General features: G+C 41.9%; 3 protein-coding genes across 6 annotated transcripts; 1 reads left to right on the top strand and 2 right to left on the bottom strand.

Annotated features, from left to right (window-relative positions):
- Positions 1-414: 414 nt before the first annotated feature.
- On the bottom strand, positions 415-7,207 carry unc45b (unc-45 myosin chaperone B). 3 transcript variants are annotated; one of them, XM_085909112.1, is made up of 22 exons: positions 6,778-7,206; positions 5,675-5,733; positions 5,288-5,484; positions 4,993-5,154; positions 4,886-4,922; positions 4,630-4,805; positions 4,365-4,454; positions 4,084-4,251; positions 3,828-3,993; positions 3,562-3,732; positions 3,312-3,483; positions 2,914-3,214; positions 2,683-2,777; positions 2,411-2,552; positions 2,206-2,346; positions 2,010-2,137; positions 1,804-1,870; positions 1,598-1,711; positions 1,398-1,513; positions 1,180-1,297; positions 950-1,105; positions 415-861 (listed from the first exon to the last, which is right to left on the bottom strand). In XM_085909112.1, the coding sequence occupies exons 3-22, from the start codon at positions 5,288-5,290 to the stop codon at positions 589-591; spliced, it is 2,796 nt and encodes a 931-aa protein (XP_085765238.1). In that variant the 5' UTR covers positions 5,291-5,484; positions 5,675-5,733; positions 6,778-7,206; the 3' UTR covers positions 415-588. The 3 variants fall into 3 exon arrangements, with proteins under 3 accessions (XP_085765238.1, XP_085765240.1, XP_085765239.1); XM_085909114.1 differs by lacking the exon at positions 5,288-5,484 and having other exon boundaries at positions 6,778-7,207; XM_085909113.1 differs by lacking the exon at positions 6,778-7,206 and having other exon boundaries at positions 5,675-6,669.
- Positions 7,036-18,925, top strand: LOC147058107 (kinesin-like protein KIF2A). 2 transcript variants are annotated; one of them, XM_085909116.1, is made up of 21 exons: positions 7,036-7,323; positions 9,976-10,070; positions 10,285-10,401; positions 10,922-10,976; positions 11,440-11,553; positions 12,677-12,777; positions 12,857-12,952; positions 13,045-13,099; positions 13,175-13,337; positions 13,429-13,519; positions 13,613-13,676; positions 13,770-13,861; positions 13,948-14,090; positions 14,169-14,373; positions 14,444-14,554; positions 14,642-14,709; positions 14,910-15,035; positions 15,979-16,126; positions 16,355-16,456; positions 16,549-16,684; positions 16,768-18,925. In XM_085909116.1, exons 1-21 carry the CDS (start codon positions 7,263-7,265, stop codon positions 16,851-16,853), a joined length of 2,229 nt encoding a protein of 742 aa, XP_085765242.1. In that variant the 5' UTR covers positions 7,036-7,262; the 3' UTR covers positions 16,854-18,925. The 2 variants fall into 2 exon arrangements, with proteins under 2 accessions (XP_085765242.1, XP_085765241.1); XM_085909115.1 differs by lacking the exon at positions 14,910-15,035 and having other exon boundaries at positions 7,038-7,323.
- dimt1l (DIM1 dimethyladenosine transferase 1-like (S. cerevisiae)) lies at positions 17,526-20,895 on the bottom strand. Its single transcript, XM_085909117.1, has 12 exons — positions 20,723-20,895; positions 20,125-20,198; positions 19,958-20,044; positions 19,792-19,853; positions 19,623-19,716; positions 19,496-19,545; positions 19,306-19,429; positions 19,146-19,238; positions 18,663-18,727; positions 18,485-18,548; positions 18,285-18,391; positions 17,526-17,856 (listed from the first exon to the last, which is right to left on the bottom strand). The coding sequence occupies exons 1-12, from the start codon at positions 20,778-20,780 to the stop codon at positions 17,814-17,816; spliced, it is 921 nt and encodes a 306-aa protein (XP_085765243.1). The 5' UTR covers positions 20,781-20,895; the 3' UTR covers positions 17,526-17,813.
- Between the last annotated feature and the right edge of the window lie 7 nt (positions 20,896-20,902).

Genomic DNA, 20,902 nt, shown 5'->3' with positions numbered 1-20,902 from the left:
TAGTATCATCATCATGGCCAGCCAGCAGATGCCCAATGGTTCATAAAAAAATGAGGCAAAGGTTTTCATCCTAAAATGTGTATTTCTTTTTCCCTCAATAAAATGAACACTGTCCATAAACACGTAGGAAGGGGTATCTAATTTATGAAAAGTTTAAAAAATGCTCTCTACTCTAGAATTTAACAGATGTCGTCACATGTATGAGTAAGTCAAATGAAAAAAAAAGTTAATAGTTTAATCGAATACGATTGAATCACGACGAAACAAAATGTTTGAACTGTCATGTCTTGTCAGATATTTTGTGTGTGGACCACGCAATCAGAAGTTTAACAAGTTTAACTCTACCTGTATCCTGAATTTCTCCTGGGATCCAAAAGAAGAAAAAGAAAAAACAAGACAAATTAAATGCCAGTGTGATTTTGAAGGTTATAAAGTTTAAACATCAGCAAATCTGTGTGTATTTGTGAATAATTTATGCATTATTTTTCCATATTAATCATCCAGTGATAACTTCTATGTGGAAAAGGGTCATCAAAACAAACACGGGAGAGAAAGAAAAACATCTATTGTTGTGTTTATGGCCAGTGTTTAAGAAGGGGCGGCGAAGGGTTTGATAAGACCCAGGTCCATGGCTTTGACCAGACATTCCCGTGCAACATCGATCACGTCCTGCCTTTTGGGATTGTCTTCCGCCTTGCCGATCACCGACATAATTTCCAACAGCTCGCTCTCGATCAGTTTCTTGGCCAGGTCGCTGTCGTCCGAGTTGAGCATGTTGTACACTGTCACGAGGCCTCTGTGCTGGACCATTGGGTTGCTGTGTAAACACAATCTCTGGAGGATCTCAAGCCACTGGGCGGTCTGTTGACAAAACATTTGTTTCGTGCTAGTGCAAAAAATGGTGTGACATATACAGTAAGTGTGTCTCTGATCAACTTGGGATACGTACCACCAGGGTCATCTTGGTGCAGAGCTTCTTCTGAGCAGCAGTTAGCATAGCCAGTGCTCCGGCTGCGGCGATCTGCAGCTTATCATCATCTTCCCCACAAAGTAGTACCAGCAACTTCAGCTTATCATTTCCATCTTCCAAGTAGCGCTCTTGGACCTACAATATAAATATGTATTACTTGTACGGTCACATGAAAGTTCTTGTTTGTTATTATCTCCTTGTGTTCTTACAGCTTTACATGTCACCAGGTTGCACATGCATTCAGTGGCAGCTTGTCTGATCTGCTCATGTTCTTCAAACATATAGCTCTCAATATCGGGTAGCGTGTTCTCTTTCACGATCTTTGTCCTGAAAATGTCATCATAAAAACAAAGGTAAGAGATATGAAAACTGTAATCAGGTCATGTGTGCAATAATATGAAATGATGGTGTTGGTCGAGGGCAATACCTTAGTTTTTCACTGAAACCGGCAAAATTAGTGAGGCCTCGTAGAGCCTCGAAATTTTGGATTCCCTCTCTGTCTGTGTGAAGAAGGTTGACTAAAGGCCTCACCACCTCATACACCTGAGAAGAATGACAGAAAGGAAGACTGGTTAAGATCATGTGAAAAGACTCCACAAATAGTCATAGTCTTAATCTCTTTCTTACTCTTTCACCGGGAAAGGCGATCTCTGGGTTTGAAATGGCTGCAATTTTGGCGAGCGCGTGAGCGGCTTTTACTTTTCCAGCATCTGTCCCTTCCAGAGCCAGAGGGATCAAAGCCTGAGGGCAGAGCCAAATCCGTGTGTGTGTTCTTCAGTAGCATTAGGACATTGCTGAATTTTAGACAATGACTAGACAAAAATTAAACTCACCTTTCCTCCGCCCTGGGCAACAATGATACCACGATCTTTGGGGTCGTCAGACAATGCCAAGAAAACTCTTAAGACAAAAGAAAAAAAAATCTGTTGTTGTTCTGGAACAATAGTAGATATTTTCTCCTGATATTTAATGTCTTTATATCCACACAACTTTCAATTTAGTAGCACACATCACTTTTGAGTATTGTTTCGTTTCATACCTTGAGAGCATCTCCTTGGTCTGGTCTGTCAGAATGGAATTGTCTGCTTTGACCATTACAGCAAGAGCAGATGTGACTCCAGCCTTGAGAAGCCTCTTCACTCGCTTGTCAATAAAGTCCTTCTTGTCCTGAAATCAGTTGTGAGTTTGAATATAACGAGTGTGTGTATGTATTGTGGTCCACGAGATTGTTGTACCTTGGGGTGCTGCTCAGGCACGTGCTGTTTTGAGAACTTTGCCAACTGTACCAGCTCGGGGATGATTTCTTTCTTCTCATAGGTATTGGTGCAGTTAACCAAAGTACAAGCCACTGCGTATATGATGGTCTTATCTTTCGACTGAAATGAAAAGAAAGCAAGTGATCGCAAGTTAACATTGTAATCTAATTTGTCGTTTTTCTACCTTGGCCAGTTCAAACATGGCTTTTAATGCCTGCTCGTCCTCAACAAAGTCATCTTTGACATCGGCATCATTCGTTAAGTAAGCCAAACCCTCGATGGCCCATTTTCTTGTTTTGGCATCGATCATAGGATTGCAGAGCCACCTAGAAGAGACAACAATGATCAGATGACTGTGTGATCTAAATTAAACTTTTGAGGAAAAAGAAAAGAAAAAAAAAATCAATTTTTAACAATTTTTACTTTCATAACCCGGATATGTGTGTAAAATCTCACTTTCTGCACTGCTTGGCTAACTTCTCCGTGGAGCCCTCAGCAAACTGTCTTAAACTGTAGTCATCACCTCCTGCAGAGCCAAGTTTGCAGAGACCCTGCGGAGGAGATGGAAATTAGTATGAATAAGTACTGGAACACAAAATACAAAAGTAATGAACTCGCTGTATTCATCCCATTCAATTGTCACTTGTTACTTTTTCTACTAATGCTCTCAAGCTAGGATACACTCACCACCAGCGAGCGTATTTTAATCTTCTCATTTTTGGTCTTCTTATAGATGTCCTTAAGCAGTGACACGCCATTTGTTATGATGAAGCTTGCGCGGCTCATCTTCGTCGAGGCGTGGATGAGAGCCTCCACGGCGACCATCTGGTCCACCTCACGTTCAGAACCGCACAGCGCCACCATCATCTCCATGATGCCTTGACTTCCGACCAAGGCGTTCCCTACTTCAAAAGGACCTTGCAGCAGTCCGGAAATCACGTTGATGGCGTGAATTGTTTTGTCCATGTCGTTAGGGTCAATTTTGGATCTGTGGAAGAAGGGAAGAGATGTCAGTAGAGGTAAAAAAAAAAAAAAAAGTCACCTTGTTGGTGTCGGAAATGATGAGAGGGATTTCATGGGCATACTTTATGTACTCATCACAAATGTCCCTGAAGTTGTTTCTCTCTGGGTCACACGTGAGGTCATCATAAAGCCGGTTGAGGAGTACACTGGCAATCAGCTGTGTGTTATCAGTCAAGGGCAACTGGTCAGGCAGTTCAGGAACCTGACCGCACACCTTCAAGATCTTCTTCAGACCTGACAAAAATAAAAAAAAGGAAAGAAATAGATGTCACGTTTTGTTTATCTCAAAGTGTTAGAATTCTTCTAGCTCACCGTGATCAATAGTGAAGAGGGTCCTTGAGTTGTTAGATTCTGTTTTTCCTTTGCGAGGGACGTTCTTGCTCAGGAGGTTCAGCGCCTGGTCTCTGCCATGGCCAGACACCTTTTTACTGCTCACCATCTCCAGCAAAGACAGGAGGATGGTCTTCAGGTCCTTAGCGGCATCTGGGAAGAAAAACAAAGATGGAGATGCCAATCGAATTGTATTAGCAGTCATCGAGAACATCATCTATAGATAATAGTTATCGATGAAATCTCACCTAAAACCAAGGACTCTTCTTTCCCATATTCTCTTTTATCCCCGCCTGTGAGGGAGTCGTTGATGCATTGGAAAAGATTGCATGTTGCCAGAGCAATCTCCTCATTGTCAAGTGCCATAATGCTGCACAATTTATCAATGCCCACCATGTGAATAATGGCCATTGCCTGTTAAGTGAAGACAATAATCTTATTTCCAGACTGTCAGCAAAGTATGCGCGTGCACATATACACTATTCATCCATATGTAATCCTAACCCGAGCTTTATGTCCTGTGCACATTCCCGAAAGAGTACGAATAGCAGCCAGGATCATCTCTGGTTTTCCTGTCTCGATCATGTTGAGGAGAAGAGGCACGCCATTGTTCTGGAAGATTCTCTCTGCTCCTGCATCCTCTCTGGATAGTACAATCAGGTTGTTGGCAGCCTTCACATAAAAAAATACATATACAGTACAATAAGTGTCATGTGATGCAATCTAAAGATAGAATTTTATGTTTATGGGTTGTATTTTTTGGCTAACAGCAAAAAAAAATCCACCTTTTCCTTCTTGTCCTTTTCCATTTCTTCATCAAGTAGAATATCAAACATGTTCTGTACCCTTGAATCGGTGGAGAATGTTGTTTTGAGCTGTGAATATGAACCACAGATAGAAATTGATCTTTGATTCTGTCTGTTTGGACAATGGATGTGCACACACTACTAAAACTGCACTATTCAAATAATAAACCGTTTGCAGTTATATCTTACAGTGAGTTAACATTTCTACATGCTTATATTCCATTGTGCTCCATTCAAATCTGACCTTTGCCTGGATTTCAGCCCCAAGCCGGCGGAGCGTCTCCAGGAAAGTTTTGTTCTTGGGTTCAATGGTCGCACATCTCTGTACATCTTTAAAGGCCATGTCGAGTTTTCCAAGTTTCTCCAGAGCTTGGCAGCGCCTGTACAAGGCTTTGATGTCAGCTGCATCAACATCAATAGCTGGATGAAATTAACACAGGACAAAGTTTCAATGGGTTTGGGTCATTTTTTTAGCCTGATCACTTGTTACGATTCGGTACCTTTGGATGCGTCAGTGGCTGCGCTGGAATAGTTTTCCTGTTAAAACAATCAAGATGGTAAGATTGATGTGCAAATACTTTATAGCTGTTACAATTCAGGTCCTTACCTTTTTTAGATAGCAGGCAGATCTGTTTCTGTGAATAACAGCCAGCAAGTTTTTGTCCTTAGACAAATTGATTGCTTTGGTGTAACACTCGATAGCCTTATCGATATCGCCTGCTTGGAAATATTTGTTTCCCTCATCTTTTAACTGGATTGGATCTCCCATCTATGAGAAAAAAACACCAGGAATACAATCAGATCATCAAGCATTCCATAATTCAGTTCAATAGTCAGCAATCAATTGCATAGGAGCAAAAATTGACCAATTCAATCTATTAATTGAATGTGTTGATTCTCACCATCGTTTGCAATCAGTGGCCTGCTGACCTGGGTCTTGGATAGTAATGGCTAAGCACATGCTATCTTGTGCACATGCTATCTGTAACTTTAAATGGCCTCCCCTCAGGCCTTTTTTGGGCACGGTGCCGTGAGCAGTGCAACAAATGCTGCTTTGCAAAATGGACAGAGACTCACACCCCTTGCACTCCTGTTCTGCCTTTACAACACACACGAGAGCAAAGAAAACATATACAATACCCTTTATGTTGTTCCTCTTTAAAGTCAATATTTCCTCCAATTGCCGTTACCAGAACTTCAGTCGGATGAGATTGACACCGTATATTTGTAACCGCCTCCACTGAGAGGCCCATTTATATTTGTCAACACAGTGAGGCGGGACAACTCACGGTGGCCCATTCATGAATGATGTAGGGTGGTGGGAGGAGAGACCAAGACACAAGCTCCCCTGAGAAAAAAAAAACAAATAAACTAAAATTACAGGATTCTCTTAAACTTTCAAGATTACATGTGCTGCAGAAAATAATACTGAAGGGGTTTTAAAGTAAAGCAAATAATTAAATGTATATGTGACAAATTCAACCCCGCTCTCAAAAGTGGTCTCCTCCTGATAAGGTTTATTTAGGGCACAGACAGCTGAGAACTTTGTAGCAAAGCCTGATGCAAGTGTGTTGGGGTGGGGGGGTGACAGCTGGAGGACCCCCAGAGTAACCTGGTAGCTTCTAGAAAAAGAAGAATCTGGAGCCTATGAAAGTGGAGGGGGGAGTCAGCTATGTGGGTGATAAGGGTTAATGTTTTGATATTTTTTGAGTAGTAACTTATTTTGGATGTATGTCTTTGCATTTGGAAAATTGCCTTTTACGTCTGAGTATGATTTCAGCGTGAGCTGTTGTGATAAGTGTATTAACGTAGACATTTATCCTTCATTCAAAGTTGAGTTTGCAGCGATTTAAACAAGAATCATATAATATGGTGTGGCACATTTGTGAGTAAATACTTTGCGGCCCCAAAATGTGTGCTTATTTTATAATGAAGACCCAAATATTCATTAATTTTCTGCTTATCCTCAAGGAGTAGCTAGAGAAAACTCATGCAGGCATGGGGTGCACATGCAAACTCCTCGCAGGAAGGTTGGAATCGAACCTGGCACTGAACTGTGAGGCACTGAACTGTGAGGCAGAATGTGCTCAATACCCAAATATTAAAGGGTTATTACTATTGTTAAAATAACGTGTCAGGATTTTTTTCTTCAGTGATGGGTGGGTTGTGTTCTCAAAACTCCATTATATATACCGTAAGCCTGGCAGTCTGGTCCATGACACACTAGTTGTCCTTCCCCGTTTTTATTATGATTATTGTAATTGTTTTGGATATTTCTATTTGTGTTATCTGTTTTAGTAGTGGATGTAATCTGAAAAAAAAAATGGCCACGTGACGGGAAATAGAATTCAATTCGACTATAAAGCATTGTAAACAAGTCATGGATACAGACCAATGCTCTTTCTCGCCCATTCGGAAATTAGGTCAGTTCAGAAACAGAGGCGCAGTACATGATGACGGGTGGCTTTTACCACACCATAAAAGCTAACTAGGATGAAAAAAAATAAAAACAGCTTGTGACGCTTGTCAAAATTCGTAACTCGCTCTGATGAGTGTATCAAAGTGATGAAACAATCAATCACTTCACGTCATTTCACAAAGTACGCCACTTTAGAAAAATCACATCAGTCACTTAGGATCGTGCGTCGTCGTGCCGAAACTAGTGCGAGCCAACCCGGACCGTCGATTCTTTGTTTACTTCCGGTTTCAGACAGGAAGTAGACCGACGCTGCACCGGAACTGGCCTGTGAGCTGGAGCTTCAGCGGGCAGTCTCCTCGCTATTCGCCTCCTCTCTTTCCCCAACGGCTGCTTCTCCGAACTCGCTTAGGAGCTTTTTACCCGTTTATTTTTTTTTTATTTAGTACAGGGAATGTAGAATGGCTGTGGCGTTTGGGAAGCTTGTCGTCGGCACGTATGTGGAAATAAAGCGCAGTGATGGTAAGTCTGAGGCGAGTTGCTCTTGTCTTCGTCGCAGTGTCGAGCCCAAGTTGTTAGGGGAGCTTTGTTGCTGTGGTGCTGTTGAATGCAGCTATGGTTCTTTCTGATGAAAAACGTTCGCTGGCGAGGAAATGCCAACGTGCTTGGATGTGACATTGCCCCCCCCCCCCCCAAGTCTCATTCATTTGCGATTTTGATTCATCTTAGTGATCAGCACGGCGTTCCCATTTTGATTCGTTCCATCAAGCACGTTAATATAAGGATATTGCACCATGTGAATATTAACCACCATAAACTTGCGTTTTCAAAGTGTTTTGTCAAAACACCTTTCCAACCTAACTCGGGAGCCCTTCATTGCACAGCATTAACAGGGGATTAGCTTAATGGCTAATGCTAACGTGACCGGCTTCCTTACTGGAGATCCAAAACGGGATGTCAATGTTGTGTCAAGTATTTAACCGTACGAGTCTCCTTGAAAATATATTTTTCCAATTCCATTTACTTGGCTCGAGCGTTAATGGTGGAGCTCGACCTTGTAAATGGCAGTTGCTATGGAAACCCAGTGCCTAACTACAACATCAAAGTCGTAGTGTTTTCTCAAAATCGTGGTCCATAGATTATAATCAGTTGTTTATTTACTACAGATGTACTGCCACTGGCTGAGGCTGGGCACCTACGATGCGGAGCCCATGTTGGCCCACAAGAAGAGCATTTTATCTTGACCCCTATGTAATTCTAAAACAAAACAACAATGTCAGAGGGGCTGTTATTAAAACCCCCGAAAGATTGTTGCATTAAACTGGGTCTCTGTGTGTGACTGTCTGTGATCGAGATGTGGCGGAAAATATTAAGAAACAGAAAGGTTTTTTTAAAAACTAGAAATGTCAAACCATCTCCTGTGCTGTGCAAGTAATAGTGCAGTGACATGTTCTCGCAATCGGTCTTTACGGGGGTAAAATGTAAAAGCGGTGGTGTGAAGCAAAATGGTTGAGTCCACGCAGTTCTCAGTTGGCTGGTTTTTGCATCCAGAATAGGGATTTCCCTCTCAGCAGGGGGGTGATGTGAGACTCGTGCAGATTCTCGCCAGATTCAGGCCACCACCCCATCTGTTGCAGTCAGCATCCTTAATTCTGACACCAACTCCTGGGTTTTTAAAAAATACATATTTCCTCTCGACAACTACAACTTAACTTATGACAGCATAAAACGAAACATGTTGGTGATTATTAACTAGTTGCCCTTGTTCTATTGATAGACACTTAAATTGATGAACCTCTTCAACGACTGGGAAGTATCAGCCTGTTTTTTTATATTAAAGTGGGACACAGTGGACACAATGGGTTCTTTCAGATTAGCTGCTGTGACAGAACCGAGTGTGTGATGTAGCAATGTAGCCCATGGCGGTATGAATAGAAAAAAAAAAAGTAAATTTTTCTCGAGATTTTTATATATAACCTCTTAGACGTCTTTTTTTTTTTCTGGGAAGACTTTTGGAGTACAATGTGTGATCAAAGGTCATCATTCTGAAAAATTTGGAAGTTTACAGTATGCTTGTCCACGCGTAGTGAAGAACAGGAGCGTGACCTATATTTGCATTTACATAAACACCTGGAGAGGAATTTTGTGAAGACGGGGCTTCCAAAGACTGCATGCCAAAGTTAATTGAAGCAGGAGCAACGGTAGTTGTGCGTGTTACATACGTAAGCAGTCATCATTACAATGAGACACAGCCTAACTGACGTGTTCCATGTCAAACTCGCAGGCCGCGGGCCACATCTGGCCTGGTTCGCAATTTCATCCAGTTCTCGTGCTGATTTATGTGTGGTTTGGCCCGCGTAGCAAGTTAGAGCAAATAACAGCTGACTCTCTTGTTCTCAGTGAGACCTACTTTTTGTGTATCTTCGGTAACCCAAATTATACTCAGAGTGAACACTAGTACTGGTATTCGTTTGGGGGAAAAAAGTGGTATTAAACATCCCAACCGAGGATAGAAGATTTCAGAAATGTTTGATTTATTATTTTCCGTCTTTACTGAAAATCACTTTTTTGCTGCATGTTTATATTTTGAATTGGGATTCGTTTTTGCATTATATTCTGCACTGTTTTGATTCACATTTATGTTCAATAAAGGTTTAGTTTTGTACTTTCTGGTTCAATAAATCTTTATTCGTACGTTGAACCCCCCTTCTGTGTGTGACACCACTGGTTTAACCAGTTGAGTAACTTCCATACTGTACAGTATAAAATCAGTCATACATCAGGTACACACCTACATTAAGCCTTTTATTGTCCTTTTTTTAATTTGAAAGAAGATTTAGGGCGTGGTCACAATGTCTTCTATTAAGCATTCAGCTGTCTGAGATCTTATCGTGCGTCATGTTCTCATGAATGCAGCATTCCTGCAACTGTGGTTTCTTTCTAGGCCAGTTTTTTTCAATGGTGAAAAGTCATGGTTATGAAAAAACGGCAAGAGAACAACTCCCATTAATCATGACACGTCCAATCTGTCTAAAAATAGCAATAAAATATCATATTGGGAGTCTTAGTCACATTTGGTTTCTTGTTTAAAACAGTGTTTAAAAAAACTCTTTAACTTAACTTCTGCAAATTGGTGCCATCTTTCTGACGTTTTTATCCGTAACGCTTGGGCAGGACGCATACACGAGGCGATGGTGACGTCCCTGAACGAGGACAATGAGAGCGTCACGGTGGAGTGGATAGAGCACGGAGACACAAAAGGGAAAGAGGTAAACCACCATTCATTACTGCTCAAGGCTCCAGCAGCGACATAGGCCCTGTTTTCTAAAGTTCTGAATATTTCATTAAAGGATGTCAAGAGTGTTGATGATTACGCAACTAAACCGCATGAACTAAATCCAGAAGAGACGCTTCTTGTCGAGCCAAGGTTGGCTTTCGAAGCCTCGGCGTAATTGTCCTCTGTTGTCTTCTGTTACCGGGCAGATTGATTTGGAGAGTATATTTTCACTTAACCCAGATGTGGGTCCAGACGAAGAAATTGTCCGGAGTCCAGAGACTCCTCCTCCGATAACTGGTGTGAAGGTCAATAAAATAGCAAAGGTGAGTTTCCGTGCTGGTATTACTTTGCTCTGAGTATTGATTGATATCAAAACATTGAAGACAACCTAATGGCACAACATACTCATTGTCCCAGTGATTACAGTCGAGTCCTACTTTTAATGGATTTGAATTATTAATATGTCTGATTACCAGAATGTATTCATCATCTTGGGTTATAAACAGCTTTAATTAAACATCAGATCAAAGTCATGGGCATCTTGTATGATTATAGCTCTTGTTCATGTAAATGTACACTACATCTTGCTTCACTGTCTGATTTGAAGAAAAGATGCACAGCTTGACAAAGCGTTTAGTTAAATTGACAGTCACTAACACCAACGTGATTAAAAGAGGCCTGTGCTCTCTAATCAGCACTAATCTTGTCTCACTGGTTGTAACTACAATTGACTAGGTTTGTAATTAGGGTAGCAAACGTGGACTACAGAAGAGGATACAAATAGTTTCAATCAGACATAAACAATGTGATAGCTCACTGATGAGGTTTGGTTTCTTTCTGCAGAATCGTGGGACGATAGCACCTTCGAAGATTGACACTCCATCCAGGGACAGTAGAGGTTTGTTTCAGCCGAGGGAAAAACTGCCAAGACAAATTCAACAGTTATTTTGTAGTTGGAGTTGATAATGTGAGTTTCATATTTTGCTCTTCTCAAATAAAGTTAATGATATGACCAAGGCACTAATAACTACATATTGGTGAGACCATATACAATCTAAACCAAAAGAATTGAGAAAAACAGCACGATTAATATTCGAGTAGGTCAGATAGCCATCAAACATCTGCACGAACCTCCATTTTTTTTTTAAGTCAGGGAATCTACATCATGTGCAATAAGTTTCTAGATTGGGAAAAAAAAAAAAAAAAAACACTTTCAAATACATTAGTGTAATTGTGGATGAATTCATCTGGGGTTGTTCCATCCACCCCAGTTCTCAAATGTTTGAGTCCCCAAAAAACATCTAGCGGTATCCTTTGTTGGCTGAACACTTTGTTTGATTATTCTTTTTGTCGGTTTGCAGTAATTCCGACTCAGGCCCGACTCCATCCGTCTCAACATGCCGAGTCAGCAGTGGTCCCTCTATCGCAGCAGGCGCAGCCCCCCCAGGCTCCCACGCAGCAGCAGCTGCAGAATGGTAACGTTCACGTTCTCACCTTACTGTTCACTACCGTCCGTGTCTGGCTTTCCAGTCAGCTTCCTTTGTTTGCACGTTTACCCCGACTGGTGTTTTTGTTCTAGAAAAGTAAGCCCCATGGTGCAGTTTGAATATGTTATCTTTGTTGACCACGTTTATTCCAGAATCTTTACACCCGCCGCTAACCAGAAAGGAGATTGGACAACTTTGTATGTATCACTTATTCATTGACCTCAATGCCTTTTTGGTTGTCGTATCATAGTTCCCAATAGAAGTTGACAGTTTGGAGCCGTGTGTTGGTGATGTAGCTCAGATACAAAGCGTTTTGCTTTCTTCATTGAGCCATCTTTTTGCCTCTATCATAGAATCTTCTGGGCACATGAAGCAAACAAATGTTTTTATTTTTCTGTAGCTTGGTGTTCATCTTTAGGAAAGCTCCCTTTTCCGCCACCTGCTGCCTCAGTGACAGCCTCTGATTATGGTGCCGCTTCCCCGATTGACTTCTTTGTCTTGGTGCTGACCTAGCTCATTAATTCCTCCTAGATTAGAGGGAGATTATTCATCCCTCTGATCTGGTAGTCTCTCTTCTTTGGGACTGGAGATAGCAGGAGGCCAGGCCTGCGTTATTACAGTGCTTTCTTTGGAGAGGCAAGGTGTGCTTTGCAGCAAAACCGGGGCCATTGCTTTCATTTTACTGCTTTGAAATGTCATGTTTAAATGACTAGATTCTTCATTCGCAACCTTAATCACACTAAGTACAGCAAGTGGAGTGAGATGAGCCGAATTTGAGGAAAGGTGTAGAGCGAGGTGGCCTGAAACACAGATGGCTGTTTTAACATCGCCTAATAATGCAGCAATCCAAATCATCGCTTTGTTCTCTCCGTCATATTGGAACAGACTGTTGAAAGTTGGAAACTGAAAATGTCAGGAGGGACTATTTTGTCTGTTTCGCGTTCAATGCAAAGGAGCAAGGTGGCCATCTTTAATACATGAAAACATGAAGGAAAACACCTAGCAAAAGGAAGTGGCAGATTTTAACTGAGGGCGGTGCTAAGAGAGCGCTGCTTGATCAATACTACTATTGTCACAAGAAACCTAAAGGTTTTCGTTCCTCTCTCGGCAGCTCGGAGGAAGTCAAACTGTGTCAAGGAGGTGGAGAAACTACAGGAGAAAAGGGAGAAGCGTCGGCTTCAGCAGCAGGAGCTGCGGGAAAAGAGGGCTCAGGTATACGGATGGCTACAAAGTGATGTCAACAATCACGTAAGGTACGAGCTCATCTTGTCTCTTCCAAATCTTCTCGCAGGAAGTGGACACCACCATTCCTAATTATGAGATCATGTGCATGATTCGAGATTTCCGTGCAAGTCTAGACTACCGACCTCTGACCTCAGCCGATCTGGTGAGGAGAAAGCATTGCTTCTTGTCTTAATGAATGTAGAGTACATGACCAGTACGTCCAGCGACGTAACATTTTAACATTGCGTCACTCAGATCGAAGAACATCGGATATGCGTATGTGTGAGGAAACGTCCGCTGAATAGAAAAGGTGCGTTGATTCAAATCTTGGCCGTCCGTGTACGCTTGTGTCGACTGGGTCACTAATTCTTGGTTTCTGTTTCAGAGCTCACCATGAAGGATTTGGATGTGATAACCATCCCCAGTAAGGACGTGGTGATGGTCCACGAACCTAAACAGAAGGTAGACCTGACTCGCTTCCTGGAGAACCAAACCTTCCGCTTCGACTACGCCTTTGACGACGCCACCGCCAATGAGATGGTTTACAGGTTGGTTTCTTTGCCGCTGCTTGTCCTGCGTCTGAATTTCCATCGATGAAAATTATTATGAAGCGGCTGTATGATGTTCTCTTCTCTGAAGGTTCACTGCCAGACCGTTAGTGGAGACCATCTTTGAGAGGGGAATGGCCACGTGCTTTGCCTATGGGCAAACAGGAAGTGGTAAAACTCACGTGAGTAGCTTTTCATGGAGATGGCAAGTTCAAATAAAAAAAAAAAAATATATATATATTTTTTTAATTCCTAAATTTTTTTGTGTATTTTAGACAATGGGTGGCGATTTTTCTGGGAAGAACCAAGACTGCTCTAAAGGAATTTATGCATTGGCTGGTAAGACAAAGGCCACATGTGCAATGTTTGTGGGTTAAGGTTTAAAAAGCATCTACAGGTACTTTGGCTTTCAACAAAAGTTTTTATGTCCAGCCCGGGATGTATTTCTCATGTTGAAGAAACCCAATTACAAGAAATTAGAGCTACAAGTGTATGCAACCTTTTTTGAAATCTACAGTGGAAAGGTGAGGATAAAAACAACGTTGGTTTGTCTTTTTTTCTTTTATTTTGGAGCTCATCACTGTCCACTCCACTGTGTATGTTTTGTAAGGTGTTTGACCTGCTGAATCGCAAAACTAAACTGAGGGTACTGGAGGACCGAAAACAGCAAGTGCAGGTCGTGGGGCTTCAGGAGAAGGAGGTCAAGTGCACAGATGATGTCCTGAAACTCATAGAAGTGGGCAACAGCTGCAGGTAAGTCGAAACCGTTCATTCGTTCGTGTGATGGACTTCATCAAACCCACGTCCGCAATGGTTTTCTTCTTTCCCCAGGACATCGGGGCAGACATCAGCCAACGCCCACTCGTCTCGCAGCCACGCCGTGTTCCAGATCATTCTTCGGAGGAAGGGCAAGCTCCACGGCAAGTTCTCCCTCATCGACCTGGCCGGGAACGAGAGGGGCGCCGATACTTCAAGTTCTGACCGCCAGACTCGCCTGGAGGGTGCCGAGATCAACAAAAGCCTGCTGGCCCTCAAGGTTTGCGTCTCTTCTGTATGTATGTATGTTACAACATAAACTAATCTTTGTTCCCTCCGTCTTCTTACAGGAATGCATCAGGGCTCTTGGGCGCAACAAGCCACACACACCATTCCGAGCTAGTAAACTCACCCAGGTCCTGCGGGACTCCTTCATTGGTGAAAATTCCCGTACGTGCATGGTGAGTCCATTAGCTCTGCATCCAGATGGCTCCCATGGTGTCTCAGTCTGTATCTGACTTTTTTTTTTTTTGTCTTTGTTTGGGCAGATTGCAACAATCTCTCCTGGTATGACATCCTGCGAGAATACACTCAACACGCTCCGCTACGCCAACAGGTGCTCATCTTCACCTTCCACAATTGAATTGTTGTCCTTCATCCTATCCCTTATTCCCTTGACAAAGATGGTCGCTGAGCTTTACTCGTGAAAGTGCTTCCTAATTCTTGGCGGTTCTTGTCTGACTCTTTCCCTTTATTCTTCTTGCCTCTCCCTTTCCCACCTTTCCCACCTGCTGCCCCCTCTATGCCCTGGCGTAGAGTGAAGGAGTTTGGGATTAGTCCGTCAGACATCCCCTTCTCTCAGGGTGGTCAGGGGAGTCGCCCTGAGCACTCTCCCACCAATACCTTTGAGTACGATGACTTTGCTGCTACTCCCCCCGGCAGGTCAAGCGCTTACACCGCACTACACAAACACTAGCGCATGAGTTTTTGTCAGGTATGCACTAGGTAGCGCAATGAGATCAAATACGAGTTGGATCAAAAAAATCCGTTTGTCCCTTAGGGGCGGCATTAAAGCTAAATGAACTTTTAAAATGTCTCGCTCGCTTCCTTAGACAATCAAGTCAATAAAATTAAGAGCATGCCAACGCAGCAATATGTAGTTTGGCAGTTAAATAAAGTAAAGCTGACATAATTTAGTGCAGCTTTGATTGGTGTACCTCATTTTTATTTCCATTCAACTCACTACCATAAATTGGCGAATGAAAATGTCTGCTTTTTGTATTTCTGACTCTCATCAAATCAATGTTTAATTGATTTTGTGTAAAATAGAATTAAAAAAAGAAATCCAATGAGCATTTTATGACTACTCACTACAGAGCTGCAGCGCTTGTATTGGATCCCATTGTGCAAGTGTACCTAATGCAGTGGCCACTTAGTGTGTTAGACACCATTTATATTCCGTTTCAGCAGTGACCCTTTACCGCTGCGGGACACATGCATCATCTTTCAGCCTTTTTCCACCTTCATCTGCATGTGACTCAATTTTATTCAACTCTGTTGTTTTTTTGCCTACAATGGCGACATCATTTTCTTTTCAGTCTCCTTTACGTTATCGTTCTTACATCTTTTGGCCATACATAACACGATAAAAATAATCTGGGTGCGAATAATTGTCACAAATAGTGAACATGTATAAATGAGCGACTGAGGAGGGAGAAGCTCCCAGCAAGATAATTCTGACATTTCCACAAACCACTCCTCTCCTCGCATGACATCACTGCTCCTACGATGTCCCCATCAAACAACCACCAGCATTTCTCTAAGCGGGGGACTGCTCAGTAAATATGACCAATCCTGATGAGATCAATGTTCCTTTTGTGTTCAGGGTGAAGGAACTTACCGTGGACCACAACCAGGTGATGGAGGGAGGCCGTGCCAACATCCACACAGTCAACCAGCTGGACTTTATAGATGAGGAATGGCAGAACAGTTCGCCGCAGAGAGATGACCTCAAGCTGCTCTGTGAGCAGAACGTAAGTCGTGTGCAGTTTGCACTTCTCATTTACCTCCGATTACCAACCAAGGCGCCATAATGTTTAGCACCTAATTAACTTAATTTCTTGATTAGATATTTATCTTTGTTCATCAATCAAATTAAATAATTCTACAGGTGACTAACCAAAAAAATACTATTAAAAAAGGGTTTTAGGATTATCCAAATGAAGCTCATCAGTCTGAGTATGTTTTGCCCTGTCTCCCAGGAGGAGGAAGTGTCTCCTCAGCTCTTCTCCTTCCACGAGGCTGTCTCTCAGTTGGTGGAAATGGAGGAGCAGGTCCTTGAGGACCACCGGGCTGTTTTCCAGGTTAGACCATTGAAGAAATTTGAAGTACTTTTAAATTGCTTCATATTTTTTTTTCCTAAGATAGTAGTAAAACGTTTTCCCCCTATTTTCAGGAGTCCATCAGGTGGCTGGAGGACGAGAAGGACCTCTTGAAGATGACAGAAGAGGTGGATTACGACGTAGAAGCATATGCCACTCAGCTGGAGAAGATCCTGGACCAGAAGATAGACATCCTCACTGAGCTCCGAGGTTTGACTGAAGCAGATTCCCATCCGAGCCGTTTCCATCCTATCTCTTAACACCGATCTCTTTTTCTGCTTTGTTTCATCTAGATAAAGTGAAATCATTCCGCTGTGCTCTCCAAGAGGAGGAGAAGGCCAGCAAGCAGATCAACCCTAAGAGGCCACGTGCTCTTTAGTGAGACAAGAGGTGGAAAGAGAACCACTAGACGGATGTTTGTCTGTCGAAGCACAAACAAAAGGACTGGCCTTCCCAACAGGCTCAAACATTTGCAACTGTTATGATGACTCTTCATAGAAATTGACTGTGTTGCTATGGTCCTGGTCGAAAGTTATTTAGGAAGAACACATGGGAAAGGAAATAGTTCTTTTTTTTTTTTTTTTTCATGGAGAATGTTTAGTTGTCTAACTATTCTCCTTAAATTATTTTCTTTAATACTTGTTTGTACTTTTGCCACACAAAACCAGCGTTTAATTTACGGTTGCTAACATGTACAGTCTGCATGTGCACTAATGTAACGGCATCATTACTTTTGTCACTATATGGTCACGTCTGAAATGCAGTCTCCATAATTCCACTTTTTACTCATGAGGAACAAGCAGCAGTGCAAAATGCTTCTTCCTCGAGTGTCCCTGTAAGACATCTTTACATGTCGCTCACTTTCATTTGTGCCATTAGTTTTTAAACTTACAGTCCAACATATCATCCCTGTTACAACTTGTTCTAAAAACAACTGGAAAGGAAAAACAATAAATGTAAATAGTGAAAAACACTAAAGTTGAGTTTTGTGGCATAGTGGAAAGGATGCCCCGAAGCCCAACTTTAAACATTGACCTTGAGTGAGCCTGCCTGTTTATCAAGGAGTCTTGATTTTATTTAGACCATATATACGACAGGTAAACGAGCTTCAGGGAGCTAGCTAAAGCCAGATCGTGGCAACGTTTCTACTTTCAGAACCTGGATTTGATACCGCTAATCTTTGCAACCAAGTTCATTATGCTCGGTGACATTAGAATTGCTATATGAATTCTAGACATGTATCTTTTATTTACAATAAGACATTTCTAAAAGGGCTCTAGATGAACGAAACACTTTCGACTTTGACTTGGAACTGGTGTTTCCTCCTGGCTGTGTGCCTTTAGGAAAAGTGGATCCCTGCTGCATTGAACGCATGAAGCAATCTGAGGAGCAGAAATATGTGCAATCGGTCTTCATGAATTAAAATGCAAACTGTCAGTGAAAGAAATGCTCTTTTTGACTTTGGTCACTGGATGTACAGGAGGTCCACGGTTTACGACGTCAAGCCGTTCCTACGCGGTGATATAAAGTGAATTTCGGTGCAAGTCTGAGCAGTAATAAAATGAAACAGTACAGTAACAAACAAAAACAAAAAAGTCGGAAAAAAAATCAATATAGACGAGTGTCGTAAACACAAAACAGCATAACTCGAGGATGTCGTAAATCGAGGAACCCCTGTACTGTCATTAAAATCGTCGTATTTCCTGAGCGATGTCATTTTATAATGATTGTCAAGACGGTAGCTCAGATTTGCAGGAATGCCAATGAGCAGATTAGCTGAAATATTAAAATGAAGGAGGATTCAACTTACACCATGAAGTCATCTATGTCCATGGACCTTGCTCTCTTGTCACTGAACTTTGCCTCTTGCAAGATGCTTTCTACTTTTTTGCTGATGCTAAAGTTTGCTGGCACCTCCTGTCAAAACGAAGCGTGCAATGTGTCGTCATTGCAGCCAGCGTGTCACGAAGGCCCTAAAACACGTTGGTGTTTCGATTTCACTGCACTCACCACATTGGACACAGAGCAGTGGATTCTATAGTTCTTCTCCAGGAGCTGCTCCACTGCAGTCGACCTGGATACATCAACATTGTGTGCAATCCTTTTGACAGTACACTGAACAAAAATCGACGTGCAGCATTTTTGTTCTCGTTAGCTTGGTAGTTTTGCAATGTAAAACGATACTCACTTGAATGCAGCGTTGAGGGTTTTATTCTTTCTTACGAAGGCTATTCTGACCAGGCCATCCCACTCCTGAACAGAAGTCATGCATTGTTAAAATGTCCACTTTTGTCTTGTAAAACACAGGTGTCAAACTCAAGGCCCGGGACCCAGATCCGGCCAACCGTATCGTTTTATGTGGCCCGTTAAAGCAAACTTTATCTGTCAACTTTCATGACCCATGCTAAAATCTGTACCAAAATGTTTGTCATGTGTAATAAATAACATTGAGATTTTACAAGAATTATTCTTTGTTTTTTTTCCCCTCACTTTTTAGAGTCACTATCTTTCCAAGCTGGTAATTATCGTTTTTGTGTAATATGTGCTAATATGATGAGACGCTGAAACATTTATTTGGTTTCACTGTAATAACGGCCCTCTGAGAGAAGCCGAATCTACAAAATGTCCCAAGACAGAAACAACTTGTAAGAGTTCCAAAACAAAACTTGACCTGGAAGTTGACTGGAGGAGGAGGATTTTTAGGCTCTATCCTCACAACGCTGGACTCAACTTTTGGAGGAGGACGGAAATTATTCTTCCCAACCTGTTTGGGAAAAATCAAATCAACAACACTTTCTTCTTGGTCAAATATTGATTAGAATTGCACATACTTTCATGAGATGGTCCACACGAGCCAAAAGCTGTGTGTTGATGGACAGCCTGCAGTAGAGTTTATCTCCAGGTGGGGCCACCAGACGCATGGCGAACTCTCTTTGGAACATTAACACGGCACACCTGAAAAAGACACACACACGAGCTGCAAAACACGACTTGAAAGTACATGAAATTGACATTTTATACCTGAAGAAAGGTCGATGAAGCAACAGTTTGAAGACAAATGGCGATGAAATCTGTGTCCGTCAAAAAAAACAAAAAACACGTTTATCGGAGAAGGTACAGTTAGAATTGATGCAAGAAAAATGTTTACCTGGTACGGTAAATTGGCCACACACACGTCAAAGAAGGGGAGGTCTGTTTTCAAAACATCTCCAACTAAAATCTGAAGTTTAGCTTGCATGGGTCTGTCGGAGGACGTGACATTTTTTATTACACCGCACGTTGACCTTTTGAGGATTTATAGCTAATCAATGACTCACGTGCATTGTACTCGTTTTTGCAGTTCCGCCACCAATCTGCAATCCAACTCACACGCCACCACCTGCAACACACAAAAGTCTTGTGCTTATTTGTTCAATCCAATTTCAGGATTAAATGGCAATGCACAATTTGTAGAAGCTTTGAGTTCAAATCAATCTTTCTTACCTTCTTAGCTTTTTCTAGTAGTTTCACCGTCATGTTACCAGTTCCGGGTCCCACCTCCAAAACCACGTCTGTTGGCCTAAGTGCAGCCTGAAAATGGTTCATTGGTTAATGAGGCATTGAAATTGCCATCACTAGCAATGGGATTACACTAACGTCGTCAGGCTAACCTTCTCAATGACGCTGTTGACAACAAGAGGATTCTTCAAGATGTGCTGACCAATTCCTGTGTTGAACATGATACCTGCAACACACAAATGAACCATCATTCTGTTGTTTCATGACAGTGAGTCTCAAAAAGTGGGTTAAAAATTAACACATCACAAGAAGACGTGATTGGTTCATCTTAATATTTTCTAAATTGTCTTATTGTTTCACAAGATCACTTTTTTCATACGCTTTCGTGACGTATTGCGATAATCTGGGAAAAAAATATGAAGTGGCTGAAATCAGACGATTTGTACAATTTATGTTGAGCAATAGCTCTACTTTATATGCCTATGGTACGACGAATCTCGTGTCGTACTGTAGGAAATAACTACAACGCATTTTAATAGCAAATTAATTAACTCCAGAAAATATTTGCGACATGACAGTTCACTAAAATTGTGTTTTACTTTATTACACGCATGATCCCTACGAGAATTGCTGAAGTTTGCTTAATATCAGTCATGTTAAACAATTTGCAAGCCCATCATCATCCACTTTGTATTGTTACTAGCATTAGGGAATATGCTAACGCTAACTTCTCCCGTAAGGAAACTGTACCTTGGTTTTTAACTTCTTGATGCTGCCTGCTTTTCTTTTCCGCTTTAACCTTCGGCATTTTGCTGAATTTGTGTCTTAACACTACAGAAACGCACAAATGTGGTAAATATTTCCAAGTGATGTGTTAAACACGTGTGACGAGCCTACGCTCTTCTTCTCTAGCTAAAGCTCCAATTTATT

Source organism: Syngnathus leptorhynchus, chromosome 4, assembly GCF_054491065.1.
Source record: "Syngnathus leptorhynchus isolate UIUO chromosome 4, UIUO_Slep, whole genome shotgun sequence".
Lineage (NCBI taxonomy): Eukaryota > Metazoa > Chordata > Actinopteri > Syngnathiformes > Syngnathidae > Syngnathus > Syngnathus leptorhynchus.
Note: the sequence above shows the minus strand (reverse complement) of the source record. Positions and strands in the feature narration are given on the sequence as shown.